At 54.5% G+C, this 24,691-nt stretch overlaps 1 protein-coding gene across 3 annotated transcripts in view; it reads left to right on the top strand.

Moving 5' to 3' along the window:
* Positions 1-24,691, top strand: part of GAK (cyclin G associated kinase) — an 83,477-nt gene that overhangs the window by 50,908 nt on the left and 7,878 nt on the right. For 2 of the 3 annotated variants that reach the window (XR_004054248.1, XM_010375324.2), the window contains exons 16-24: positions 2,786-2,980; positions 3,334-3,451; positions 3,925-4,004; positions 11,298-11,491; positions 13,712-13,858; positions 14,685-15,161; positions 15,586-15,756; positions 16,848-16,970; positions 22,370-22,486. Coding sequence is in view for 2 of the 3 variants with exons in the window: in XM_010375324.2 (XP_010373626.2) it covers positions 2,786-2,980; positions 3,334-3,451; positions 3,925-4,004; positions 11,298-11,491; positions 13,712-13,858; positions 14,685-15,161; positions 15,586-15,756; positions 16,848-16,970; positions 22,370-22,486 (1,622 nt within the window). In the remaining variant the exon portion in view is untranslated. The remainder of the gene's footprint in view (positions 1-2,785; positions 2,981-3,333; positions 3,452-3,924; positions 4,005-11,297; positions 11,492-13,711; positions 13,859-14,684; positions 15,162-15,585; positions 15,757-16,847; positions 16,971-22,369; positions 22,487-24,691) is intronic. The other variant, XM_030920722.1, reaches the window with a different exon arrangement.

The raw sequence follows: 24,691 nt of genomic DNA on the forward strand, positions 1-24,691 counted from the left end.
CCGTGGAAAGAGGACCCTCATGCAGGATGTATGGTCCATTGTATCACTCGTCACAGCTGTGGAAAGAGGACCCTCATCAGGGTGTGCGGGCCAGTGGATCATTCGTCAGAGCCATGGAAAGAGGACCCTCATCAGGGTGTGCGGGCCAGTGGATCACTCGTCAGAGCCATGGAAAGAGGACCCTCATCAGGGTGTGCGGGCCAGTGGATCACTCGTCAGAGCCATGGAAAGAGGACCCTCATCAGGGTGTGCGGGCCAGTGGATCACTCGTCAGAGCCATGGAAAGAGGACCCTCATGCAGAAGGCAGGCAGGTGCATGGTCCAGTGGGCCACTCATCAGAGCCATGGAAACACCAGGAAATAAGCAAATGGAAATCCCTGAAATGAGAACGCCTTCGACATTGCCGAGGCTGAGTCGGTGGCCTTTGGAGCCAGGGCAAGAGATACTGAAACTGAATCACAGAGGGAAAGCGGGGGTGGGGGTAGAACAAGCACCCAAGAGCTGCCTCCACCTCAGGCAGGGCCACACACACGTGGAGTCCAGAAAGGGAAGAGGGAAGTGGGAACAGTGAAGAAATCATGGCTGGGAATTTCCCAGAATGAGTAACAGATACCAGTCCACAGGTTCAAGAAGCTCAGAGGTCACCAAGCAGGATGAAAGCAAGACAAACATATAAAAACCCACTCAGGTGCATCCCGGTCAGAACTCCTGCAAACTGAGCACAGAGGAAGTGTTGGAGGCAGCCAGAAAAAGATGCGTCAGGTACGAAAAGAAAAGAAAGAAACCACAGGTTCTTGTCAGAAAGCCTGGAACAACCAGTAGGAGCTTTTCTTTGGTGTTGTAATTAAGAAGTCAACAAGAAGTAAAACGAAGACATAAACCTTGCCAAGAGAAGGCACAAAGAAGAAAAAAGAAACCGAGAGCAGATCAAACAAATAGGAAACAGGCAGCAAGATGGTAGATTTTAATTCAGCCACATCAGTGTTCAGGCTGAACCTGAGTGGTTTTGTTTAAAAGACAGGCTTGTCACATGGGACAGAAATGCGCGGCTCAGCCATACACTGCAGGAGGTCCCCTTTCAACACGGAGGCAGAGGTGGCTTCAGAACAGGATGGTGGGAGAAGAGCATACTAGTCATTGCTACATGACCCGTCACAACACACTCGGACTTAGACTCTCATGGTCTCCCTGGACCTTGTGGCTTAGCTGGGTCATCTCCTCCGGTCAGGGTGTTGGCTGCACTGACTCTGAGAAAGCCGATTTCTCTTTAATTGCTGAATCTGCTTCCTTGGCCACTCGGGCTGTTGGCAGGATTTATTTGTTGTGGCTGAAGGACTGGCTGTCCTGGCTCCGTGCTGACCGAGCTGGACCACAGTGGCCTGTGGCTGGGAAGATGGGGTCTGCACCGTCACCACAGAAGTGACGTCGCCTGCCTGCCGTGCACAAGCTCCAGGAGAGGGCCTGCTACAGGGCATGGGTGTCACGAGGTGGGAGGCAGACACCGGGGGATGTGTGCACCACAGAGGCATCAGGGGAACGCCAGCCGTGGGAAAGCCAGAGCTATGCCACCAAGCTCAGAGAAAACAGATTCCATTCAACATTCATAAGGCAAAAACTGATCAAATTGAAAGGAGAACTAGACAACTCAGTTGTAGGGTAGACCTCAACATTTTCCTCTCAGTAATCTGCAGAACAAGTAGACAGACCACCAGCAGGGATATAGAAGAACTGAACGTGCCAGCCCATGAAGGCTGACACAGCTGTAGAGCATTCTAGGACATTCTACCCAACAACAGAAAAACACAATTCTTTCTAATCCACGTGGAATATGCAAGAAGAAAGATCAGATTTTGGGCTATAAAGACACCTCAACAGAATTTTTTTTTTTTTTTTTTTTTTTTTTTTGAGACGGAGTCTCGCTCTGTCGCCCAGGCTGGAGTGCAATGGCCGGATCTCAGCTCACTGCAAGCTCCGCCCTCCAGGTTTACACCATTCTCCTGCCTCAGCCTCCCAAGTAGCTGGGACTACAGGCGCCCGCCACCTCGCCCAGCTAGTTTTTTTGTATTTTTTAGTAGAGACGGGGTTTCACCGTATTAGCCAGGATGGTCTCGATCTCCTGACCTCGTGATCCGCCCGTCTCGGCCTCCCAAAGTGCTGGGATTACAGGCTTGAGCCACCGCGCCCGGCCAAGACACCTCAACAGATTTTTTAAATTTGAAATCAGACAAACTATGCCCTCAGGCCACAGTGAAATAAAACTAGAAATCAGTACCAGAAGGATATCTGGAAAACTTTCTAAATCTCCGCTGCCCAGGTTCAAGCAATTCTCCTGCCTTAGCCCTCCTGAGTAGCTGGGATTATAGGTGCACACCACCATGCCCGGATTTTTGTATTTTTATTGAAATGGGGTTTCACCATGTTGCCCAGGCTGATCTCAAATGCCTGACCTCAGGCAACCCACCTGCCTTGGCCTCCCAAAGTGCTAGGATTACAGGTGTGAGCCACCGCGCCCGGCCTCAAAATTAAACAACTTGTAAATAACTCATGAGTATCAAACTGGGAGTATCATGAGAAATTTAAAAATATTAAGACGCTGTCTTAAAAATACACGTATGTATACAAACACACACATAACTAAATGAAAATTATAACATTTATTAGGTACAACTAAAATATTGCTACAAGGGAAATTTCTAGCATGAAAGACTCCTATTCAAAAGACACAATCAGCTGTGTGGTCCCCTCAGGCCACACCACGTGGTGATGCGGCACGTCTGCCCCCAGGTACATCGAGTACATGTGTGACATGGTGGCGGAGGAGCCCATCACACCCCACAGCAAGCCCATCCTCGTGAGGGCCGTGGTCATGACGCCCGTTCCGCTGTTCAGCAAGCAGAGGAGCGGCTGCAGGCCCTTCTGCGAGGTCTACGTGGGGGATGAGCGCGTGGCCAGCACCTCCCAGGAGTACGACAAGATGCGGTGAGTGCAGCTGTGGCCCTGCGCCGTGCTCCCTTATCCTCACCCCTCTGGAACACCATTAAAATGGAACCCTGGCCTTGCCGGGGACAAGCGCTTGCTGAGGTGGACGTGTTTGGAGCTGTAGCGTCTGTGGCGGGTAACTTTGGGTCCTGGTCAGCATCAGGAGATCACACGATCTAAGTGTCTGGGTGACTTCAGAATTCCTATGGGGCTCTTTGTGGGCGTCATTCTTTATTGGGTATTACACGTTCTACCTAACCGACAGTTTCTCATTCTGTGTTTTGTGGTTGTTTTTGTTTGGTCGGTTTTGGGGATCTTTCTGTTTAATTTTTCTCTCGTCGTTCTGTCCTTAGGGATTTTAAGATTGAGGATGGTAAAGCCGTCATTCCCCTGGGCGTCACGGTGCAGGGAGATGTGCTTATCGTCATCTATCACGCCCGGTCCACCCTGGGCGGCCGGCTGCAGGCCAAGGTGAGAGAGCCTGTGGCTTGCCCCATGCTCCCCACTCACCCCCAGGCTCTTGGGAGGTCTGCGGGCCACTGTGCATTCACTTCTCGCCGAAGGTCAGGGGTGCTTGCTGTTTGGTGAGTACTGTGGGCTCTCACGTGGCGACTGCCCCCCAGCGCTCCCTGCTGGCCCTGTGCACTTGATGTGGCGGGATCTCAGCCTGAAAAGCCTGGCGTTTCCAGCTGAGTTTGAGGGTCCAGGGGCAGCCCCCACGGCAGTCCCGTGAAGCAGCTTGTGGGCCCGTGCATTCTCCTTGGGGCTACCTGCCACACACAGACCCTCTCCCACTTCCCCCGCAACATGGGGCACAGGGGCACAGTCCACGCCTCCAGCTCCGTGAGCGGCTCTCAGAGCTCGCCCATTGGGAAGAATTCACCTGTGGCCCCAGGATCTGGACTCACCCTCGGTGCGGGGTGTCATGTTTGCTCTCTCTGCAGATGGCATCCATGAAGATGTTCCAGATTCAGTTCCACACGGGGTTTGTGCCTCGGAACGCCACCACTGTGAAATTTGCCAAGTATGTTGGTGCCGCGTGGGCTCGGTGGGGAGGGACAGGTGCCCCGCACCGCTGCAGCACCTGCATGTGGGCCGGCCGTGGGAGCCCCAGGGGGAGTGGCGGGCTGTGTGACTGCTGCTTGGTGGCGCCGGGCCTGTTCCTAGACCATCCTGGAGCTGCATGTGTGCAGGCTGCTGGGGTGGACCTGGTGGCTGCTGCTCTGGCCCCCGATGGTGTGTGTGTCTGTTAGAATTTAGCCCTCACACCCGGGCATGGCGTGAGCAGGTGAGCGGGTGGCGGCTGCATCTTCGCAAACATTCCTGAGCCTGCCGTGTGCAGAGTGCCCTGCTGGGCGGAGGTTGGAGGAGATGCGGGGCAGTCATGTCTGGAAGCTCACACTCTGGTGTTAGCTTCCTCTGTAAACAAGCTCAGCCACAGGATGTCCCCCGCCCCCACCATGCCCGGCACCTGTTAGCTCCCTGTCGTCTTGACGTCGGTGCCCAACAGCGCATAGCCTGCCCTCTGCAGGCTCAGGTGGAGATGCGGTGAGCAGCGGAGCAGGCTCTCACACCGGGTGTTCTGATTCTGACTGGAGGTTTTTCGGTTTTTTTGTTTTTTGTTTTTTTGTTTTTGAGACAGAGTCTTGCTCTAACGCCCAGGCGGGAGTGCAATGGCACAATCTCAGCTCACTGCAACTTCACCCACCAGGCTCAAGCGATTCTCTTGCCTCAGCCTCCAGCCTCCTGAGTAGCTGGGATTACAGACCTGCACCACCATGCACGGCTAATTTTTGTATTTTTAGTAGAGATGGGTTTCACTGTGTTGGCCAGGCTGGTCTTGAACTCCTGACCTCAAGTGATCCGCCTGTCTCGGCCTCCCATTTAACTGGAGATCTTTCTACTCTATCACAGACAGGCTTATCCGCCAAGACACAGTGGAACAAACATTGTTCCAGGAGCCAGAGGGGGCACCCACGGGGGCTCCCGAGACAGGCTGTGGCTGCAAGGCCTGCTGTGTTCCAGGCTCTGTACCCAGTAAACAAAGGGAAGCCTTGGGGCCAGCCCCGCAGGGATGCTGGGGGCCTCTGCACCTTGGGAGAGGTGCTGGCCTGGCCTGGGCGAGCCCAGGAAGAGCTGGCGCCTGCTGCTGTCGTGGACGGCCTGCACTGGAAGACTGGGGGGTCTTCTCGTGTTTTTCTGTCTCTGTGATTCTTTTTTTACATTTCTTTTTTTACATCTCTTGTCTTTGTTGTGTCTTACGCTTTTCTTTTTTTAACTCACATATTCACAACTTTAACAATTTCGTTTCTTTTTTCCTCCTTTGGAGGAAGAAAAACACCCAGAGCTCTTACAGTTTTCAGCCACAAGGGGGGCGGTGCTTAAAATAGTTTTTTTAAAGACCAAGGTACTGATGATGAAGAGGAAAATGTCGGTGAAGGACCTGTCGGGGATTCAGATGATGGAGGCAGGAGGCAGGGACTTCGGTGACTGATTATTCACCAAAGTCGGGAGAATGATGGGAATTTCACCAGAGATCTGGAACATAAAAAGGAGACAGATGTGAATTCTAGAACTGAAAAAATATTGTAGCCGAAATGAAGGCTTCAGTACATGCTTAACAGTGGAATAGGCACAGCAGAACAGACGGTGAATTGGTAGAAAAGATCTTCCAATGGCAGTGCAGAGAAGAAACGATGGAAGAAGACACGTATAGAGAGGGTCACAAGAGAGACTGTGGCACCACAGGGGCCTGGCATGCTTTTACTTGAAGTTCTAGGAGAAGAGAGAGAATAGAACAGATACCATACTTGAAAAATCATTGGCCAAAAATTTTCCTAAACTGATGGAGGACATCAAAACCATGGAATGAGAAGCTCTGCAGACACCAAAGAGGATACTTTTTTTTTTTTTTTTTTTTAACAAAAAGAAGAAAAGAGGTTCGGTACCTCAGAGCATCCTGGTTGAATTGCTGGAACCCAAAGAGAACAATCTCCAGCCCCTGGGGACGGGACAAGTGGGAATGCAGGACCTGCCGAGTGACACCCAAAGGCAACCGTGGCATGCTGTCTCTAAAGTGCCGAGAGAAAAATACGGGAATTCTGTATCTGGTGAAATTATCCTTGAAATATGAAAGCCAGTTAAAGATGTCTTCAGCCAAGCAAAGGATGAGAGAGTTGATTGCTGGCAGAACTGCTCCATTTCAGCAAATATCCAAGGGCAAGCCTGCAAAGCCTGCAGCCTAGAGAAGGAAGGGCAGGGAGGCTGGAATGCATGACTAGTGAAATGACACCAGCACCAGCTGCTTAAAACACCAGTACGTCCTGTGGGTTTTAAAACCTGTTTAGTAGTAACATATCTGACAGCAGGAGCACCAGTGTGCATGCACACACAGACATCCCCGGGAGCACCAGCGTGCGCGCACACACAGCCGAGGAGGGGATTAACCGAGTGAATGTGTTTCAGGAGCCCCGTCACCAGGAAACAGGGAATGTACCAATCCCTAGGGCAGATTAAAGATATAATCAAGAAGAAAAATGGAACAAAAACTATGTGATTAATTTGCAAGAACAACGTAGAGATGAAGAAACAAACCCAGATGGGATATAGATAGAAAACAGCCAGCTGGTAGACCTACGCCCCACTGTGCCTGTCAGTCATCCCATGGAAGGTGAGTAGAAGACACACTCCAGTTAATCGGGCTGGATTAAAAACCAAGCGCACACAAAGCTCAAGTCTATACTGCTTACAGGAGCCATACTTCAAAACCCATGCACACGAAGACCCAGCAAGGCTGAATTGGAATAACTGGAAATTGCTTACCATGCAGACCATAACAGGAAGAGGGCTGGTGTCACAGTGTCAATGTCAGGTGGGACAGACCAAGGCAGGAGGTGAAGGGCGACGTCGCAGGGGCGAGGGCGATGACATGGCTTCAGTACAGCAGCACAAAGGGGCAGAACGAGGGGTGAAGTAGACAGGCCCACGCTGATGGCCGCCTCTCTCCCCAGGCAGCGGAACAGGTAGACACAAACATCAGGATATAGTTTTTTTAACAAGGTTTAACCAGCCTGACGTGAGTTTTGCAAACTTCAGCAAATACTTGAAGAAATGGCACCTGTTCAAGTGGGCGTTTATCAAAGTCTCACGATATCTCAACAGTGGATTAAGGTGGGAATCAGTGACAGGAAAACCCCGAGACCGTATGCTCATGAGTAATCCATGTGCCAAAAAGGAAATCACCATTGGAATGAGAAAATATTTTAAACGCGGTGATAATCAAAATACCCCTTATCAGATGTTTTGGGATGCATCTACAGCAGGCTTTAGAGGAAATTTGTAACTTTAAACGCATACATTTAAAGGAAGAAAGGTTGACTGGGCACAGCGGCTCACAGCTGCAATTCCAGCACTGTGGGAGGCGGGAGCATTGCTTGAGCCTGGGAGATCAAGGCCGCAAGGCTGCAGTGAGCTGTGAGCAAAACCCTGTCTCGGAAAAAAAAAGGAAATGTTGGAAGTTGGTGACCTAAACTCGTATCTCAGGGAGTTAGAGACAGAACAGCAAATTAAACTCAAAAAAGTAGGTGAAAAAAAATCAAGGGTAGAAACAGAATTCAGTTAAAAACAAGCATACTGTCTAGACACGGTGGCTCATGCCTGTAATCCCAGCACTTTGGGACCCCGAGGCAGGTGGATCACCTGAGGTCAGGAGTTCAAGACCAGCATGGCCAATGTGGTGATACTCCATCTCTACTAAAAATACAAAAATTAAATGAGTATGGTGGCAGATGCCTGTAGTCCCAGCTACTTGGGAGGCTGAGGCAGGAGAATCGCTTGAACCTGGGAGGCGGAGGTTGGAGTGAGCAGAGATCACGTCATTGCGCGCTAGCCTGAGCAACAAGCGAAACTCCATTTCAAAAAAAAAAAAAAAACAAGCATACTATAGTAAAAGTCAGTAAAGCTAAAAGGTGTTTCTTTTGATTATCTGAAACGATTAATTGAATGCTTAACAAGTCTGGTCAAGAAAGGGAGACAGAACACGGAAACACGGGCTCCCAGGATGGGAAACCAAAGAAGACAGGTCCCGTAGACGTTCAGACGGTATGTGCGGTGCTGGGAGGAAAGCCATTCTCAGTGGAATGGGCAAATTATCTGAAAAACGCCTCTCAAAATATACCTATGAAGAAATACGGCATTGGAATGTCTGTTAAAGAAATGTATTCTGCAATTTAAAACCTTCCTACAGGCTGGGCACTGTGGCTCACGCCTGTAATCCCAGCACTTTGGGAGGCTGAAATGGGAGGATCACTCGAGCCAGAAGTTCGAGACCAGCCTAGTTAACGTAGTGAGACTCTGTCTCTACAAACAAATTTTTTTTAAATCAGCCGGATGTGGTGGCACATGCCTGTGGTGCCAGCTAGTCAGGAGGCTGAGGTGCGAGAATTGCTTGAGCCTGGAACGCCTAAGCTGTGGTGAGCCGTGATTGCGCGCACACACAAAAGAACCTCGTAGGAAAGGAAAATTGCGAGCCAGATCTCACGAATATAGATACAAAAATTCTAAACAAAATATTAGCTGAAAGAACCCAGTGTTATGTAACAAGGGTAACATGTCTTGACATCTGGTTTATTTCAGGAACGTGAAGTGGTTTTAACATTTGAAAATTGGTCAGTCACCATACTTCACCACGTTAGCCGAGCAAAGGCGAAAACCAGGCGAAGTTTTCGTAGATAAAGCATGATAGGAATGAGCGCTCCTTTCTCATCACAATGCTCAGCAAAGAGGAGCAGAAGGAACCTTTCTTAGGCTGATAAAGAGCAGCCCCAGAAACCCTGAAGCACCGCAGCTAATCATGACCTAGTTGGACATTTCCCTCCTGAGTTTGCAGACAGCGCAAGGGTTTCACTCTCACTATCCAGGATTTTATGGTCGGTCTTAGCCAGTGCAATAAGGCAAGAAGAAGAAAGGGCAGAAGAAATGGAACTTTCAGCTGTTGCTTTTCACAGGTAGCATGATTGCTTTCAGCAAGAAATCCTAAGGAACCTGTACACCATCAGAATGAGCATGTAGATTTCATGAGATGGCTGAATGTGAAGTTAGACACGGGGCAGCAGGAGAGGAAGCACGTGGAGCGTGCATGGGCTCTGCACGGGGAGCCCGCGCTGTGTCTGGAGGAGAGGCGTGTTCCCTGCTCGTGGAGCCTGCGCTGTGTCTGGGGGAGAGGCGTGTTCCCTGCCCAGGGAGCCTGCGCTGTGTCTGGGGGAGAGGCGTGTTCCCTGCCCGGGGAGCCTGCGCTGTGTCTGGGGGAGAGGCGTGTTCCCTGCGCGGTGGGCCTGCGCTGTGCCTAGGGGAGAGGGACACAGGGTTGCAGCCGTGGCACAAGTGTAACAGCCGAACCTGTTGGGAGCCTCTTCTGCCCGGTTGGAGCTGGCCTGGCGGGAGCCTGTGGGCCGTGTCCTCTGCAGTCCAGGGCTCTTGGGAGCGGCCAGCCCTGCTCACAGACCTCATTGTGCCCTCAGCACCAGGCTGGGTGAACCAAGCCTGCAGACCCAGTGCCCAGGGGTGTCTCAAGGGGCAGCTGGGGCAGGGAGGCTGGGCATGAGCGGCGCTCCCTCTGGGGCTGCCCAAGTTCGGTCTGCCCCAGGACCCAAGCCCGCCTGGCCGACCTGGCTCCCTGCGCACGTCTTCCCTCCGTGCCCCTCCCGCTGTGCCCCTCCAGCCTCGGTGGTGGCCGGTCTGAGCCTCCACTGCGGTGGCCGTCGGATTCTCTGCTGGTGCCTGCTGGCTCCTCTGCAGACGTTGCCGCCTTCACATCTCCACGCCAGCTGTGCCACCGCTTTGCAGTCGCTGCTGCCCCCAACAACGGATAGCGGCACCTGAGAGGCTCGGGCGCAGAGGGAAGCTCGTGTTGGCCCCGGCTGGAGTGCACGTCAGTCCTGGCTTCGGCCGTGGCCACCTCCGCCCAGAGCCCTGAGAGGGCATCGAGGGGGCGCTGCTCTCCGTGAAGTTGGCCACCCGTCAGGGCAGGCCCCAGGTGCTCTCCCCTCGTGCAGCAAGAGGATGTTTTAGGGGGTGAGCAGGAAGGGATAAACTAGAGGCCGTCACACGTCACAGGCATGTGTGGAGCTCAGAGAAGTGACAGTTAAAACCAGCCATGGCTCTGACCCACACAGGCTGCCAGGCCCGTCTCCCTGCTCTCCCTCGGCGTGTCCCACTCTGCTCTGGGTGTTCCTGGCCCTGCAGACACTGGCACCCTGGGTTTCCCAGGAACTGGCCACCACTCTCTTGTGTTTCTGCTTTATTTTTTTAGATGTATAAAATTCAACATGTAGAGATTTTAAGTGGCATAAAATAAGACAGGCATGGAAAGCCTGCTGCCTGCTGGAGAGCCCGGGCTTGTCAGTGCAGTTTATGACAGTGGGATCAGAGACCATCATAGGAAATGTGTGAATTTATCAGTGCAGTTTATGACAGTGGGATCAGAGACGATCGTAGGAAATGGTTGAAATAGCCTGGAATTCCTTAGGGAATTCCTGAGGGGTCAGGAAGTGGTCACAGTGTCAGGTCACACCTGTCTCCCCGTGCGGCCAACACCCCAAGGCGGGCCCCACTGACGCCTGCCCCTGCTCCCCACAGCCTAGCCAGTGCTGCCTCCCCAGCCCCATGGTGGACACGGCTTTGTTTCCCCTGGAATCATGTTCCTAATTCCCTGGCAGCTGGATTCTAGAGGTCTTGGTTTTACGGGCATCTGTTGACAGTTGTGGGTGTTTGTCAGGGTGGGTGTCGTCATTTTTATGGAAAACACCGTTAGTATCCAGAGTGTGTGCTCTGAGCTGCCAGGTGGCCGCAGTCTGTGTGTGCTGGGGAGTGAGGGCCAGCACCTGCCCTGGAACCCTGGGGTCCCACCTCAGAGCTGCCTGCCTGGGTGCCGGAGTCGCCAGCTGTGGGATGTTGTCCCGTCTGCTCTGAGCACGCGGCCTCCCCTGGACTTTCGGGAAATGTGGCGGCCCCGCCCAGTGCCCCTCTGCCTGCAACACAGTTGCGGGCATCCCCACTGCGACGTCTGAGGAGCAAGTGAAAAGATGCTCTTCCAGGGCCTGACCAGGGCTGCTGGTGCCCTGTGGGTTCCTGGGACAGCGCTGGGTCCGCTCACACGGCTCCAGCTTCAGCAGGCGGGGGTGACCGGCTGCCCTTTTGTTCTTGCGCCGCTGCCTGCAGCTGCAGTCTGTTTCCGTGCACGTTTCTTTAGTGAATGTCCGAGGGACTTCCATACTACTTGGGGGGCCTTCCTAAGTGGCGTCTACTCGTAACACCGCAGGTATGACCTGGACGCCTGTGACATTCAAGAGAAATACCCGGATTTATTTCAAGTGAACCTAGAAGTGGAGGTGGAGCCCAGGGACAGGCCGAGCCGGGAAGCCCCACCGTGGGAGAACTCGAGCATGAGGGGGCTGAACCCCAAAATCCTGTTTTCCAGCCGGGAGGAGCAGCAAGACATTCTGTCTAAGTTTGGTAAGATCCCGCAGGTGAACTGAGGGAATCCTGTTCTGGTGAGTGTGTCTGTGGAGACCTCTTCGGCTGAGCTCTGGCAGGGCTGGGCCACCGTGCCTGCTGCTGCATCCAGGCCCTGAGCAGCTTGGGCCGCAGGAGGTTTTGGAAACTCTGTCTTGGATGCTGGACACCACCACCAGCTACACCAGAGAAGGAGGACTCGCAGGCTGCAATTTCAGAGGCCTGTGGGCAGGGACGGAGGCAGAGGGAGGAAAGCCTGAGCTGCTAGGGCGAAGCGGGGTTTCGTCCCGGGCATGTGTCTGGGTCAGATGTTTGTCACGTGTGCGGGACGCACGTCCACTCTCACTGTGACCCTCGGGCCTGCTCAGCAGCACATGGACAACATGGCAGAGCCCTTGCTCCTGTCGCTCTTCTCACTTCCGAGCAGTTTCGAAAAGGCAGCCCAGGAAGCGCTGGCAGGTGGGCCCAGGGCCGCCCACTGCCCATGCCACGCTTGTCCTGGGCTCTTGGTTTGCAGTGTGCATTTTCTGAGCATCTTCAGTGTCCCTGAAAGAGGCTGTGTGTGTGGCGTGTGCATGCTGTGTATGTGTCCGTGTGTGGCGTGTGCCCGTGTGTGCCGTGTGTGTGCACGAGTTCACTGTGCATCTGTGTGTGCTGTGTGCACGAGTGTACCGTGCATCTCTGTGTGCCATGTGTGCATTCGTACCATGCATCTGTGTGTGCTGTGTGTGCATTCATGTGCACCGTGCATTTGTGTGTGTGCTGTGTGCATTCGTGTGTACCGTGCATCTGTGTGTGCTGTGTGTGCATTCATGTGTACCGTGCATCTGTGTGTACTGTGCGTGCATTCATGTGTACCGTGCATCTGTGTGTGTACTGTGTGTGCATTCGTTTGTACCGTGCATCTGTGTGTGTGCATTCGTGTATAACATGCATCTGTGTGTGTGCATTTGTTTGTACCGTGCATCTGTGTGTGTGCTGTGTGTGCATTCATGGTACCCTGCATCTGTGTGTGTGCTGTATGTGCATTCATGTGTACCGTGCATCTGTGTGTGTGCTGTGTGTGCATTTGTGTACCGTGCATCTGTGTGTGCTGTGTGTGCATTCATGTGTACCGTACATCTCTGTGCTGTGTGCGTGTTCATGTGTACCGTGCATCTGTGTGTGCTGTGTGTGCATTCGTGTGAACCGTGCATCTGTGTACTGTGTGTGCATTCATATGTACCGTGTATCTGTGTATGTGCCGTGTGTATTCATGTGTACCATGCCTCTGTGTGCTGTGTGCATTCATGTGTACTCTGCATCTGTGTGTGTGCTATGTGTGCATTCATGTGTACCGTGCATGTGTGTGTGGATTCATGTGTGCCATGCATCTGTGTGTGCTGTGTGTGCATTCATGCGTACTGTGCATCTGCGTGTGTGCTGTTTGTGGATTTGTGTGTACTGTGCATCTGTGTGTGTGCTGTGTGTGCATTCATGTGTACCATGCATCTCTGTGTGCTGTGTGTGCATTCATGTGTACCGTGCATCCCTGTGTGTGCTGTGTGCATTCATGTGTACCATATATCTGTGTCCTTTGTGCGTTCATGTGTACTGTGTGTGTGTTGTGTACATTCATGTGTACTGTGCATCTATGTGTGTGCTCTGTGTGCATTCATGTGTACTGTGCATCTGTGTGTGTGCTGTGTGCATTCGTGTATACTGTGCATTTGTGTGTGTGCTGTGTGTGCATTCATGTGTACCGTGCATCTGTGTGTGTGCTGTGTGTGCATTCATGTGTACCGTGCATCTGTGTGTGTGCTGTGTGTGCATTCGTGTGTACCGTGCATCTGTATGTGTGCATTCGTGTATACCGTCCATTTGTGTGTGTGCTGTGTGCATTTGTGTATACCGTGCATTTGTGTGTGTGCTGTGTGTGCATTCATGTGTACCGTGCGTCTGTGTGGCATTTGATGCCTCAGTGGTGTGTTCCTTGTGCATGTTCATATGTGCGTGTGCTGTGCCCGAGTGCACACCCATGGCCCAGAGCGGCATCCAAGTGGATAGCAGGAATCTGCTCACAGAGATCCCCTTGCCGTCATGTCACTGGCCTGCTTTACTGATGGCCTGGCCTGCCACGGTGCTGGCGCCCGCCTGGCTGCACTTCCCAGCTCTGGGGTCAGTGCTGTCCCGAGGCTGCTGGCCAGTGCTGGTGCCCTGACGCCCTCCCTCTCCTGGCAGGGAAGCCGGAGCTCCCCCGGCAGCCCGGCTCCACGGCTCAGTATGATGCTGGGGCAGGTTCCCCGGAAGCCGAGCCCACAGACTCCGACTCACCGCCAAGTAGCAGCGCGGACCCCAGCCGCTTCCTGCACACGCTGGACTGGCAGGGTAGGCAGCATCCCTGGACCCTGGCCTCTTGCAGAGGGCAGGCCCCTGGTCTGAAAGTGCCCCTGGGGCAGAGCAAGCATCTTGGGAGACGGGCTTTGGGCAGAGCTGGGCTGCATCACAGTGAGGCTGTGTGCCCGGCATGTCAGCCTGTTCTTTAATGGCTCACGAGCTAAGAATGATTTCATGTTTTTTTAAAGGTGAAAAAAAAACAGAACGTGTCCACAAAGTCTGAAATACCGACCCTAGCTCTTCATCCCAGTCTGTGGGCCTGGGGAGGCTGGCAGCACAGGCCATGCTGGCAGGGCCCCTGGGTACAGGGAAAGGGCTTGGGCAGAGGGACAGTCTGTCCCCACCCGGGGATCCCACACCTCTCTGCCCAAACCCCCCAGTGGGCTCCCAGCCCCTCCCCAGGCTTTTCAGGAAAACACTGGGCACCGTCCCTGGACCTTGCCCCAGACACACCCCAAGGGATGCCCCTGCCACTTCCTGTCCCAGCACCCTTGGCCGTCCCAGCAGGGCTGTCCCTTCTGCCACCTGTTCACAGAGCACCTCGACGATTGGTGTTCCTCCCCCCCAGTGCTGCCATGTGGCCTCCACTTGACTCAGCCTTAGGCAACACAGAGGCCCAGGCGGAGAGAGCTGCAGGCAGACCCTTGAGGCAGAGGCTGGAGGTGGGTGCGCTGGAGACGCCTCAGGAAACCCCCCCAGAAACTTCTGCAGCACGCACCAAGGCCCTGGGCCGAGGAGGCGCTGAGGGGCCACGTGTGGGGACCCTGGTGCTGGCCATGTAGGCTCACCAGCCTGTGGTTTTGTTTCCTTTTCACAGAAGAGAAGGAGGCAGAGACTGGTGCGGAAAATGCCTCTCCCAAGGAGAGCGAGTCTGCCCTGATGGAGGACAGAGACGAGAGCGAGGTGTCGGACGAAGGGGGTTCCCCGAGCTCCAGCGAGGGCCAGGAGCCCCGGGCCGATCCGGAGCCCCCCGGCCTGGCAGCAGGGCTGGTGCAGCAGGACTTGGTTTTTGAGGTGGGGACGCCAGCTGTGCTACCGGAACCTGTGCCACAGGAAGACGGAGTTGACCTCCTGGGCCTGCACACCGAGGTGGGTGCAGGGCCAGCTGTAGCCCCGCAGGCCCTCAAGGCCCCCTCCAGCAACACCGACCTGCTCAGTTGCCTCCTTGGGCCCCCTGAGGCCACCTCCCAGGGGCCCCCGGAGGATCTGCTCGGCGAGGCCCCCCTGCTCCTGGCAAGCCCAGCCCCTCCGCTGAGCATGCAGAGCACCCCAAGAGGAGGGCCCCCTGCTGCTGGTACGTGTTTCTGTTCTGACGACGAAAGGGCTTCACGGTGGATGAGAGATGAGGTTCAGTCATTCTCACTGCATGGGCACGTCTCAAAGGCGCCCGTAGGAAGGGAACGTGCCCTCCCCCCGCCTCCCCCAGGAGGAACCTCAGGATCAGGGCAGGGGGCTGGTTCTGCGCTGCCCGCCTAAGCTCATGGGCCGGGAGCTGCCAGCTCCTCTGTCTCAGTGGTGTTGCTGCGTCCATGGGAAAGTCATCCTGGGGCGTGGGGCACAGGGAGCCCCGGGCTGACTGCCTCAGTGTCCCTGAGAGGGCCACCGTGGGGTCTGGGCTGCCCAACTGGAGTGGCCTCTTGGGTGGGCCTGACTCTAGAGCTGGGCTTTGTCCTCAGGCAAACAGGTTGAGTCCTCCCCATGCCTGCCTGTCCCCGCAGCTGACCCCTTTGGCCCACTCCTGCTGTCTTCAGACAACGACTCCCAGCCCTGCTCCAATCCTGATCTCTTCGGCGAATTTCTCAATTCGGACTCTGCGGCCGTCCCACCATCCTTCCCGTCTGCCCACAGTGCTCCGCCCCCGTCCTGCAGCGCTGACTTCCTGCACCTGGGTAAGCACCTCTCGCCTGGCAGCCAGCTCCCCACAGCGTCCTCCCTCAGGACCGCAGCCTATAGTCGGAAGCAGAGCTGTGGGTCTCAGGCAGTGGTGGGTCTGTACTGTGTGACCTCCGGGTGCCCTTCCTGGTGGTCCCAGGGTCCTGCAGGACGTCCCTGAGGTCAGGACGGACTGCTCTGTGCTCTGTCTCCCCAAATCATCCCCAAACCTGGAACAGGTTGTGGGTCCCTGCAGTGCCTCGGCCGTCTGCCTGGCAACAGGTTTCTCGAGGCCTCCTCAGGCCCAGGGCTTGCAGCTGTTGGCACAGAAGGCCACCTGCACCCAGAGCTGGTGTGGGGCCGAGAGGTCAGAGGGAGGTGGTTGGGGGTCCAGGTCCAGGAAGCTGGCCTGGTACGAGTGCAGCTGGGACCTTGGGATGCTGTGTCCGTGGGGAGGAGGCTGGGTGTGGGGCAGAGTATGGCTTGTTTAGACAGAGGCCTGTGGGGCCAGGCCCTGGGACAGGGCTGGGCTGCCCCTCCAGTGCGGTCCTACGGAAAGGAGCCCAGGCTTTCTCTCCTGAGGAGATAGCGTGATCCACAGTGATCCACAGTGATCCACAGTGCGCTCTGGGGTGGTGATGGTGACCGTTGCAGGATGGCTTGTGGGTGGACGTGTGCAGCACAGCCTTGCAGCCTGGGGTGGGTGCCACCAGAGCCAGGGCAGATAGGACCTGCTGGGCCCTCTTTCTGCCAAAGGCAGCTCAGCCAGGTGGAGCCACTGCGGGCTTGGGTAGGTTTTAGGAGAGGCAGGAACACAGGCCGTGGGGATGGCTACAGAAAGTGGGGTCCTGGCAAACCCTTTGGATGGGACTGCGCAAATGCTGTTCTCAGCCTCGCCTGCTGGTGTCCCTGCATCCACTCGCTCGGTTCTGTGTGATGTGGTGACTCCTCAGGGCCCATCAGGAAGAGGGAGGCCGTCAGCCCAACCTCAGCTCAGCCTGGGTGCGAGAGGTGCCGGCTCCTGGGGCCCTGAGCACAGCCTGGCGCTCCACCACATTGCCTACTGCTGAGACACCAAATGTGCTCTCTTCCGGTTCCTTCTTCCCAGGGGATCTGCCAGGAGAGCCCAGCAAGATGACGGCCTCATCCAGCAACCCAGACCTGCTGGGAGGATGGGCTGCCTGGACCGAGACGGCAGCATCGGCAGTGGCCCCTGCGCCAGCCACGGAAGGTATGACCACCACCCACCGAGGACAGGGCATGCAGGACATGCAGCTGCTGTGGCCCGTCTCTGTTTCACACATACCCGTAACAGTGCCCTTTGCGCAGGGAAGGACAGAAGGGCTGGGGCGTGCTCAGTGGTGCCGGCTCCACACCCAAGGCTGTGGTACGGCTGCAGCAGGCCTCACGCACCCAGTGTGACTGGGGTACGTGGGGACACAGACTCGGCCTCCCAGAGCTGCAGCGGGTCCTGAGCATCAGCAGCGCCCCGAGGCGTCCTTCTCCCACCAGCAGGGCGTCTGCGTTTGTGATGCCATCTCATGCCCTGCGATCTGTGGACCGCCTGGTTGTTCTGCCTGTAGTGCCCCGTGGCTGTTCCCTTCTGAAGGGGTTTGTGAGTGAGGCTGACCCCACAGGTCTTGTTTCGGTGTTGCGGCCGACATCCCGTGCCCTGTCAGGAACGGGGTCACGTACGGCAGTCCGTGTTTGTGAGTGTCTGTCCTTCCCGTCACCCTGGAGCCTGCCCTCCCGCGACGTCTCTGGTGGCACGGATGCTTATGTGGCAGCTGCGTCTCGGGCCAGCCTCAGTGATGTCATGGGTTTGCTTCCAGACCACAAAGCCAGTACCCCTGGAAAGCCAGTCAGATTTTGTTTTCCCAGTAAACATAAAAGTTATGGACTTTTTTTCTGTGGGTTTTTGTTTTTTGTTTTTGAGACAAGGTCTTGCTCTGTCACCCAGGCTGGAGCATAGTGGCACGATCTCCACTCACTTCAGCGTTGACCTCCTGGGCTCGAGCAATCCTCCCACCGCAGCCTCCTCAGTAACCGGGGCTGCAAGCATGAGCCACCAGGCCCAGAAGTTGTAGATTTTTTTTGTAGAGACAAAGTTTTGCCACGTTGCTCAGGCTGGTCTAGAACCCCCGGGCTTAGGTGATCCACCCACCTCAGCCTCTCAGGGTGCTGGGATTACAGGAGTGAGCCACTGCACCCAGCTAACAGTTCTGTTTACATTATACTGTAGTCTGGTTTTTTGTTTTTGATTTTTTTTTTTGAGATGGAGTCTCACTCTGTCGCCCAGGCTGGAGTGCAGTGGCGCGATCTCAGCTCACTGCAACCTCCGCCTCCTGGGTTCAAGCGATTCTCTTGCCTCAGCCTCCTGAGCAGCTGGAATTACAGGCGCCTGCCAACAAGCCTGACTAATTTTTGTATTTTTAGTAGAGACAGGGTTTCAGCTATGTTGGTCAGGCTGGTCTTGAAGTCTTGACCTTGTAATCCACCCCCCTCGGCCTCCCAAAGTGCTGGGATTACAGGCATGAGCCACCATGCCTGGCCATAGTCTGTTGAGTGTGCAATAGCATTATGTCTAAAAAATAAATATAGTTACCTTGATTTAGAAATACTTCATTGCTAAAAATGCTCACGATCCTAATCTTTTTGGTGGGGGTCTTGCCTCCGTGTGGACAGCTGCTGACTGCTCAGGGTGTTGATTCCTGAAGGCTGGGGTGGCTCTGGCAGTTTCTGAAAATAAGACGATGAAGTTTGACGTGCGATTGTCTCTCCCTTTCACAAAAGGTTCCCTGTGGTGTACAGTGCTCTTGGGTAGTGTTTTAACCACATGGAGCTTTTCCTGTCGTCTCAAAGCTGCCACTGCTGTATCAATAAGTTTACGAATGTTCTAAACCCTTGGTTTCATTTCAGTGTTCACAGCGTCTTCACCAGGACTAGATTCCATCTCAGTAACCTGCTTTCTTTGCTCATCCATAAGAAGCAACCCCTCATCTGTTCAGCTTTCATCCCAAGATTGCAGTGATTCGGTCCCATCTGCAGGCCCCACTTCTAATTCTAGTTCTCTTGCTGTTTCCACCACATCTGCAGTGACTTCCTCCACTGAAGTCTTCAGCTCCTCAAAGTCATCCTTGAGGGTTGAGATCAGCTTCTCCCAAACTCCTGTTCATGTTGCTGTTGTAACCTCCTCCCATGAATCGTGAATGTTCTTTTTTTTTTTTTTTTTTTTTTTTTGAGATGGAGTCTCACTCTGTCGCCGGGGCTGGAGTGCAGTGGCCGGATCTCAGCTCACTGCAAGCTCCGCCTCCCGGGTTCACGCCATTCTCCTGCCTCAGCCTCCCGAGTAGCTGGGACTACAGGCGCCGCCACCTCACCCGGCTAGTTTTTTGTATTTTTAGTAGAGACGGGGTTTCACCGGGTTAGCCAGGATAGTCTTGATCTCCTGACCTTGTGATCCGCCCGTCTTGGCCTCCCAAAGTGCTGGGATTACAGGCTTGAGCCACCGCGCCCGGCCGCAGAAATGTGTTTCTTAAATAGTGAGACTTGGAAGTCGACACGACTCCTTGGTCCAAGGGCTGCAGAACGGGTGTTGTGTTAGCAGGCACGAAGGCAGCGTGACTGTCTGCGTACTCCTCTGTCAGAGCTTTCGGGTGACCAGCTGCATTGTCGGGATTGTCAGCAAACAGTCGTGTTTTGAAAGGAATCTTTTTTCTGAGCCGTAGATCTCAACAGTGGGCTTAAAATATTCCACAAACCATGCTGTACACAGATGGCTGCCATCCAGGCTTTGCTGTGCTGTTTCTGTGGTGCAAGCCAAGTCAATTTAGAGTCATTTTTAAGGGCACTGGGTTTTTTGAATGAATGAGCACTGTGTTCGTTTAAAGCCACCATCTGCATTAGCCCTTCACAAGAGAGGCAGCCTGTCTTTTGTGAGGCCTTAAAGCCAGGCATTGACTTCTCTTCTCTAGCTATGAAAGTCATAGATGGCGTCTTCTTCCCATACAAGGCCGTCTGATCTGCGTGGAGAGTCTGGCGGGTGCAGCCCTTTCAATCAGTGATCTCAGCCGGATCTTAGTGGGTGACTTAGGCCGTCTCATCTGCATGGAGAGTCTGGCAGCCCCTTCCTCAGTGGTCTCAGCGGATCTTAGCGGGTGACTTAGGCCGTCTCATCTGCGTGGAGAGTCTGGCGGGTGCAGCCCCTTCAATCAGTGATCTCAGCCAGATCTTAGCGGGTGACTTAGGCCATCTCATCTGCGTGGAGAGTCTGGCAGCCCCTTCCTCAGTGGTCTCAGCGGATCTTAGCAGGTGACTTAGGCCGTCTCATCTGCGTGGAGAGTCTGGCAGCCCCTTCCTCAATGGTCTCAGCGGATCTTAGCGGGTGACTTAGGCCGTCTCATCTGCGTGGAGAGTCTGGCGGGTGCAGCCCCTTCAATCAGTGATCTCAGCCAGATCTTAGCGGGTGACTTAGGCCGTCTCATCTGCGTGGAGAGTCTGGCAGCCCCTTCCTCAGTGGTCTCAGCGGATCTTAGCGGGTGACTTGCTGCATGCAGCTTCCCCGTCAGCGCGTGCTGCTTCACGTTGCATTTGTATGTTGCAGAGACGGCGTCTTTCCTTCAGCCTCAGCCCCTGCTGGCTTCACTTTTCTCCTGCAGCGTCCTCACCTCTTTCCGCCTTCATAGGATTGAAAGAGTTGAGACCTTGCTCTGGATTAGGCTTTGGCTCGGGGATGTTGTGGCTGGTTTGACCTTTTCTCCAGATCACTCAGATTTCCTCTGTGTCAGCAGTGGGGCTGTTTTGTTCCCTTATCATTTGTGTGTTCACTGGAGTGGCGTGATTCCCTTCAGGAGCTTTTCCTTCGCGTTCACAACTTGGCTTGCTGGTGCAAGAGGCCTAGCTTTTAGCTCATCTCGACTTTCCTTTTTTTTTTTTTTTTTTTTTAGAGACAGGGTCTTGCTCTTTCTCTGGCTGGAGTGCAGTGGCACCATCATGGCTCACTGCAGCCTCAACCTCCTGGGCTCAAGAGCTCTTCCCACCTCAACCTCCTGGGTAGCTGGGACTACAGGCGCTTACCACCATGCCCAGCTAATTTTTTTAATTTATTTTTTGTAGAGATAGGGTCTTGCCATATTGTCCAGGCTGGCCTTGAACTCCTGGGCTCAAGCACTCTCCTGCCTCAGCCTCCCACCGTGCTGGGAACACAGGCATGAGCCACTGCACCCGGCCTTCTTCTGCTTTTGACGTGCCTCCCTCACTAAGCTCAGTCGTTCCTAGCTTTTGATTTCAAGTGAGACACTTGCAACTCTTGCATTCACTTGAATGCTTATAGGGCATTGTAGGTTCTGAATTGGCCTAAATTCAGTATGGTTGTGTCTTGGGGAATAGGGAGGCTTGAGAAGGAGCGAGACGGGGAGCGGCTGGTCTGTGGAGCAGCCACACACTGTCAGTTCAGCTCACTGTCTTCTATGGGCACAGGTCATGGCACCCGAAAACAATTAGAGCAGCATCATCAGCTCCTGGAACACAGATCACCAAAGCAGATACAATCATCAAGAAGTTTGAAATATCATTAGAATTCCCAAAATGGGGCACAGGGGCACAGAGTGTGCATGGTGTGGGGAAAATGGTGCTGGTAGACTTGCTGGGCAGAGTTGCCACAGCCCTCAGCGGTTGGAACACACACTGTCCACAGAGCCCCGGGAGGCACAGTGCACAGCGCACCAGGGCCTGGCTGGCTGTCCCCTCGAGTGTGCTTCCGGACGTCTTTGTCCAGGGGCAGCTCCCGTCTCCAGTTTGTCTCCTGGTTGGATGATCACCGTGAAGGTGTCTCACCGGTTTGATTTCTTTCTTATGAACGAGGTTGACTCTTAGTTTGTGTGGTTTTGGTTTTGTGTATTTCTTTTGAGAATCATTTCATATTCTTTGCCCATTTTTGGCCTCAGGAATTCATCTTTTTCCTCAAATAGATCCACAAGGGCTGTTTATACATGAAGAGCCTGGTTTTAATGACTGCATGGCACTCTATCAAGTAGTTCTAAATGTTGTTTTTTTGTTTTTTTTTTGGAGACAGTCTCATTCTGTCACTGGGGCTGAGTACGGTGGCATCATCTCAGCTCACTGCAGCCGTCAACCCCTGGCTCAAGCGATCCTCCCACCGCAGTCCCCCTGGGTAGCTGGGACCACACGCATGTGCCACCGTGCCTGGTTGATTTTTTTATTTTTTGTAGAGATGGTCTTTCTATGTTGCCCAGCCTGTATTTTATGATTTTATACTTAGGATATTCTCAAACTTATGTTATCATAAAGAATATCATGAAGAACATTCCTAATTTTAGATGGATTCCAGGAAGTGGCACTACAGAATCACTGTCATAATGATGTGAACCTGGTTTGGTTCTGGGTGTGCGTTGTGAAGCTGTTTTCCCCAAGGAGCAGTGTGGAGCGTGGAGGCAGCGTCCACCACATGCGCCTCTGTCCTGGCTGGTCTCCTGCACACAGGCCGTGCAGGTGCCAGCTCTCAGGCAGGAGTGAGGCTGTCACGTCGTAAGAAGGAGCGATTGGAGGTCCCAGGAGGGTGTGTTTCGCTTCAGGTGGTGCTTGTTCTAATGCCCTGTGCCCCTTTTCCAGGCCCCCTCTTCTCTCCTGGAGGTCAGCCGGCCCCTTGTGGCTCTCAGGCCAGCTGGACCAAGTCTCAGAACCCGGACCCATTTGCTGACCTTGGCGACCTCAGCTCCGGCCTCCAAGGTAACGTGGAGGGTACATTGCGGGTGTGGAAGCTGTTTCCTTGTAGGAGGTTTATTCTTGTCTGTCTGACTCTGAGCTGCCCAAAGTGAAGTCTTTGCCTCTGTTCACCAAGACCCCCAGCCCAGAGCACAGTGACCCCAAGGGGACAGCGTGTCTGCACCTGTTCTAGGCGACTGCCAGCTGGCAAGCTACAACCAGGTGTTGCCGACACTGGCACTGCTGCCAGCCCCCACCCGCATTGTGGTGCCTGATGCATCCTGCCCTCAGGGCCGTGGGGGCCATCTGGGAAGCGGGGTCTCCACATGGAAGTGGGGTGTGGCTGGCATCTGCTCAGTCCCTGAGGCTGTGCTCAGAGCGTGCTGGTCATTGGCCACGAGAACCGAGCCCACCCTCTCCAGTCCCGTGTCTGCCTCAAGCCTGGGCGGGCACTGTGGCTTAGAGTCTCCTTGGGCTGACCTGGCGCCCCTGAGTCTCTGGGTTCACTTCCGGGATGTGTCTCCCTGGGGTCCCTGTGGCTTCTCAGAAGAAGCATTGGCGGCGGGGGGATGATCATCTGAAGGAGCCTCCTGTGCACTCGCCGGGCCATCGGGGGGAGTCCTGGGCGGGAAGTGGCTCCACCTTGGGATGCTTATTGGTGCTGGTGACCCCCGGACTCTCCAGCATGCAGCCCCCGAGTGATGGCGTCTGCTCCTGCCAGAGCCTGGCGGGCTGTGCTGGGGCTCCCTCCAGCCTCAGGCTGGGCACCTTACCTGCTCGGCTCCAGGAGCATTTCCCGTCTCCTCATTATTTCTCCTGTCCGTCCCTGAGTGCCTCAAATTCCTGTGAGCAGGTGTCGGTGTCGGATCTCTAGGGCTGGCTTCGAGTCCTCACACCTCCCGGGCTGGCTTCCAGTCCTCACACCTCCCGGGCTGGCTTCCAGTCCTCACACCTCCTGGACTGGCCTCGAGTCCTCTGCTCTCGCAAGCTTGCGTCTGAAGTGCCTTCTGTTCTGTCATGAAGTCCCAAGAGTTTTTTCATCTTTAAATGTTCTTTTTGTGTTTGGGATGGTTTTGGGGATTTATTGTGTCTTTTGAGGACGTCCGTGAGTGTTACTGTCGGTGTTGTTTTGTATATTCTTTCCCTTTGTGGCTTCTCTCCTGGGTTGTCTGAAGGGGTTACGGGGCCCGCGCCCTCGGGAGGAGACCTGTGTGTGCCTTGACTGCCCTGGGTGGCCAGCACTGGGGCAGAAGGAGTGGACTCCCAGGGAGCCCTCCTGTCTGTGTCCTAGACACAGCCCCAGCCCGCTGCCTGCTGGCTCGGTGGGCAGCCTGAGACCATCCTGCCTTCTGGGAAGACAGCAATTCTGAACAAAGCAAAGCTGATACAACTGAAGGAAAAAATGGACAAACCCCAATCATAGCTGGTGTGACGTCAGCACTGCTGTCCCCACACGTGACAGAGCAGCTGTCCCGAAGGCTGCGAGGATGCAGAGGGCCGAGGCACCAGCCAGGGCCCACTAGCTGCAGGCACGGACCTTTCCATGCACCGTGGGAACCTCCTCCACACAGGCCCCGTCCTCAGAGAACTCGGATTCTGCAGTGTGCTCTCTGACCATGGTGAAATAGAACGGAAGCATCTTCACACTTGGGAACAAAACACACACTTTCAAACGACACCTGGGCCGGAGAGGAGGTCTCGAGGGAAACAAGGCGTGGAGCTGAGTGAAGATGGAGGTGCAGCCTGGGAAAGCCCAGGGCCCCGCCAGGCAGTGCGGAGACACCCCCAGCCGTGGGTGCTTGCTGTGGAAAAGCTGGAATGCCCCAGCAGTAACCTGAGCTCTCCACACAAGACATTTGGGGAAAAAAAGTGGGGGGGAGGGGAGCAAAATAAGCCTACAGCAAGCAGAAGGAAAGAATGAGGAGCCACGGGCAGTGCCGTGGAACACAGAGGCAGAGGCCAGTTCCGAAGCCCACAGACCTCTCCTGGGACTGGCAGGAAGAGTGACCCAAGTCATCGATATAGGGGATGGTGCAGGAGGCACCACTGCAGACCCCTCAGGCTCTGCGAGGGTCACGGGTGCAGGCGCAGCTGTGCAGTATGCTTGACAACTTATGTGAAATTGACAAATTCCTCAAAACCAGTTACTGCCACAACTTACCCAGTATCAAGTAGCTCCTTTGAAAAATTCTATAAATACAAAGAAAATAAATTCATAATTAAAAACTT

Source organism: Rhinopithecus roxellana, chromosome 2 (genome assembly GCF_007565055.1).
Source record: "Rhinopithecus roxellana isolate Shanxi Qingling chromosome 2, ASM756505v1, whole genome shotgun sequence".
NCBI classification, from domain to species: Eukaryota; Metazoa; Chordata; class Mammalia; order Primates; family Cercopithecidae; genus Rhinopithecus; species Rhinopithecus roxellana.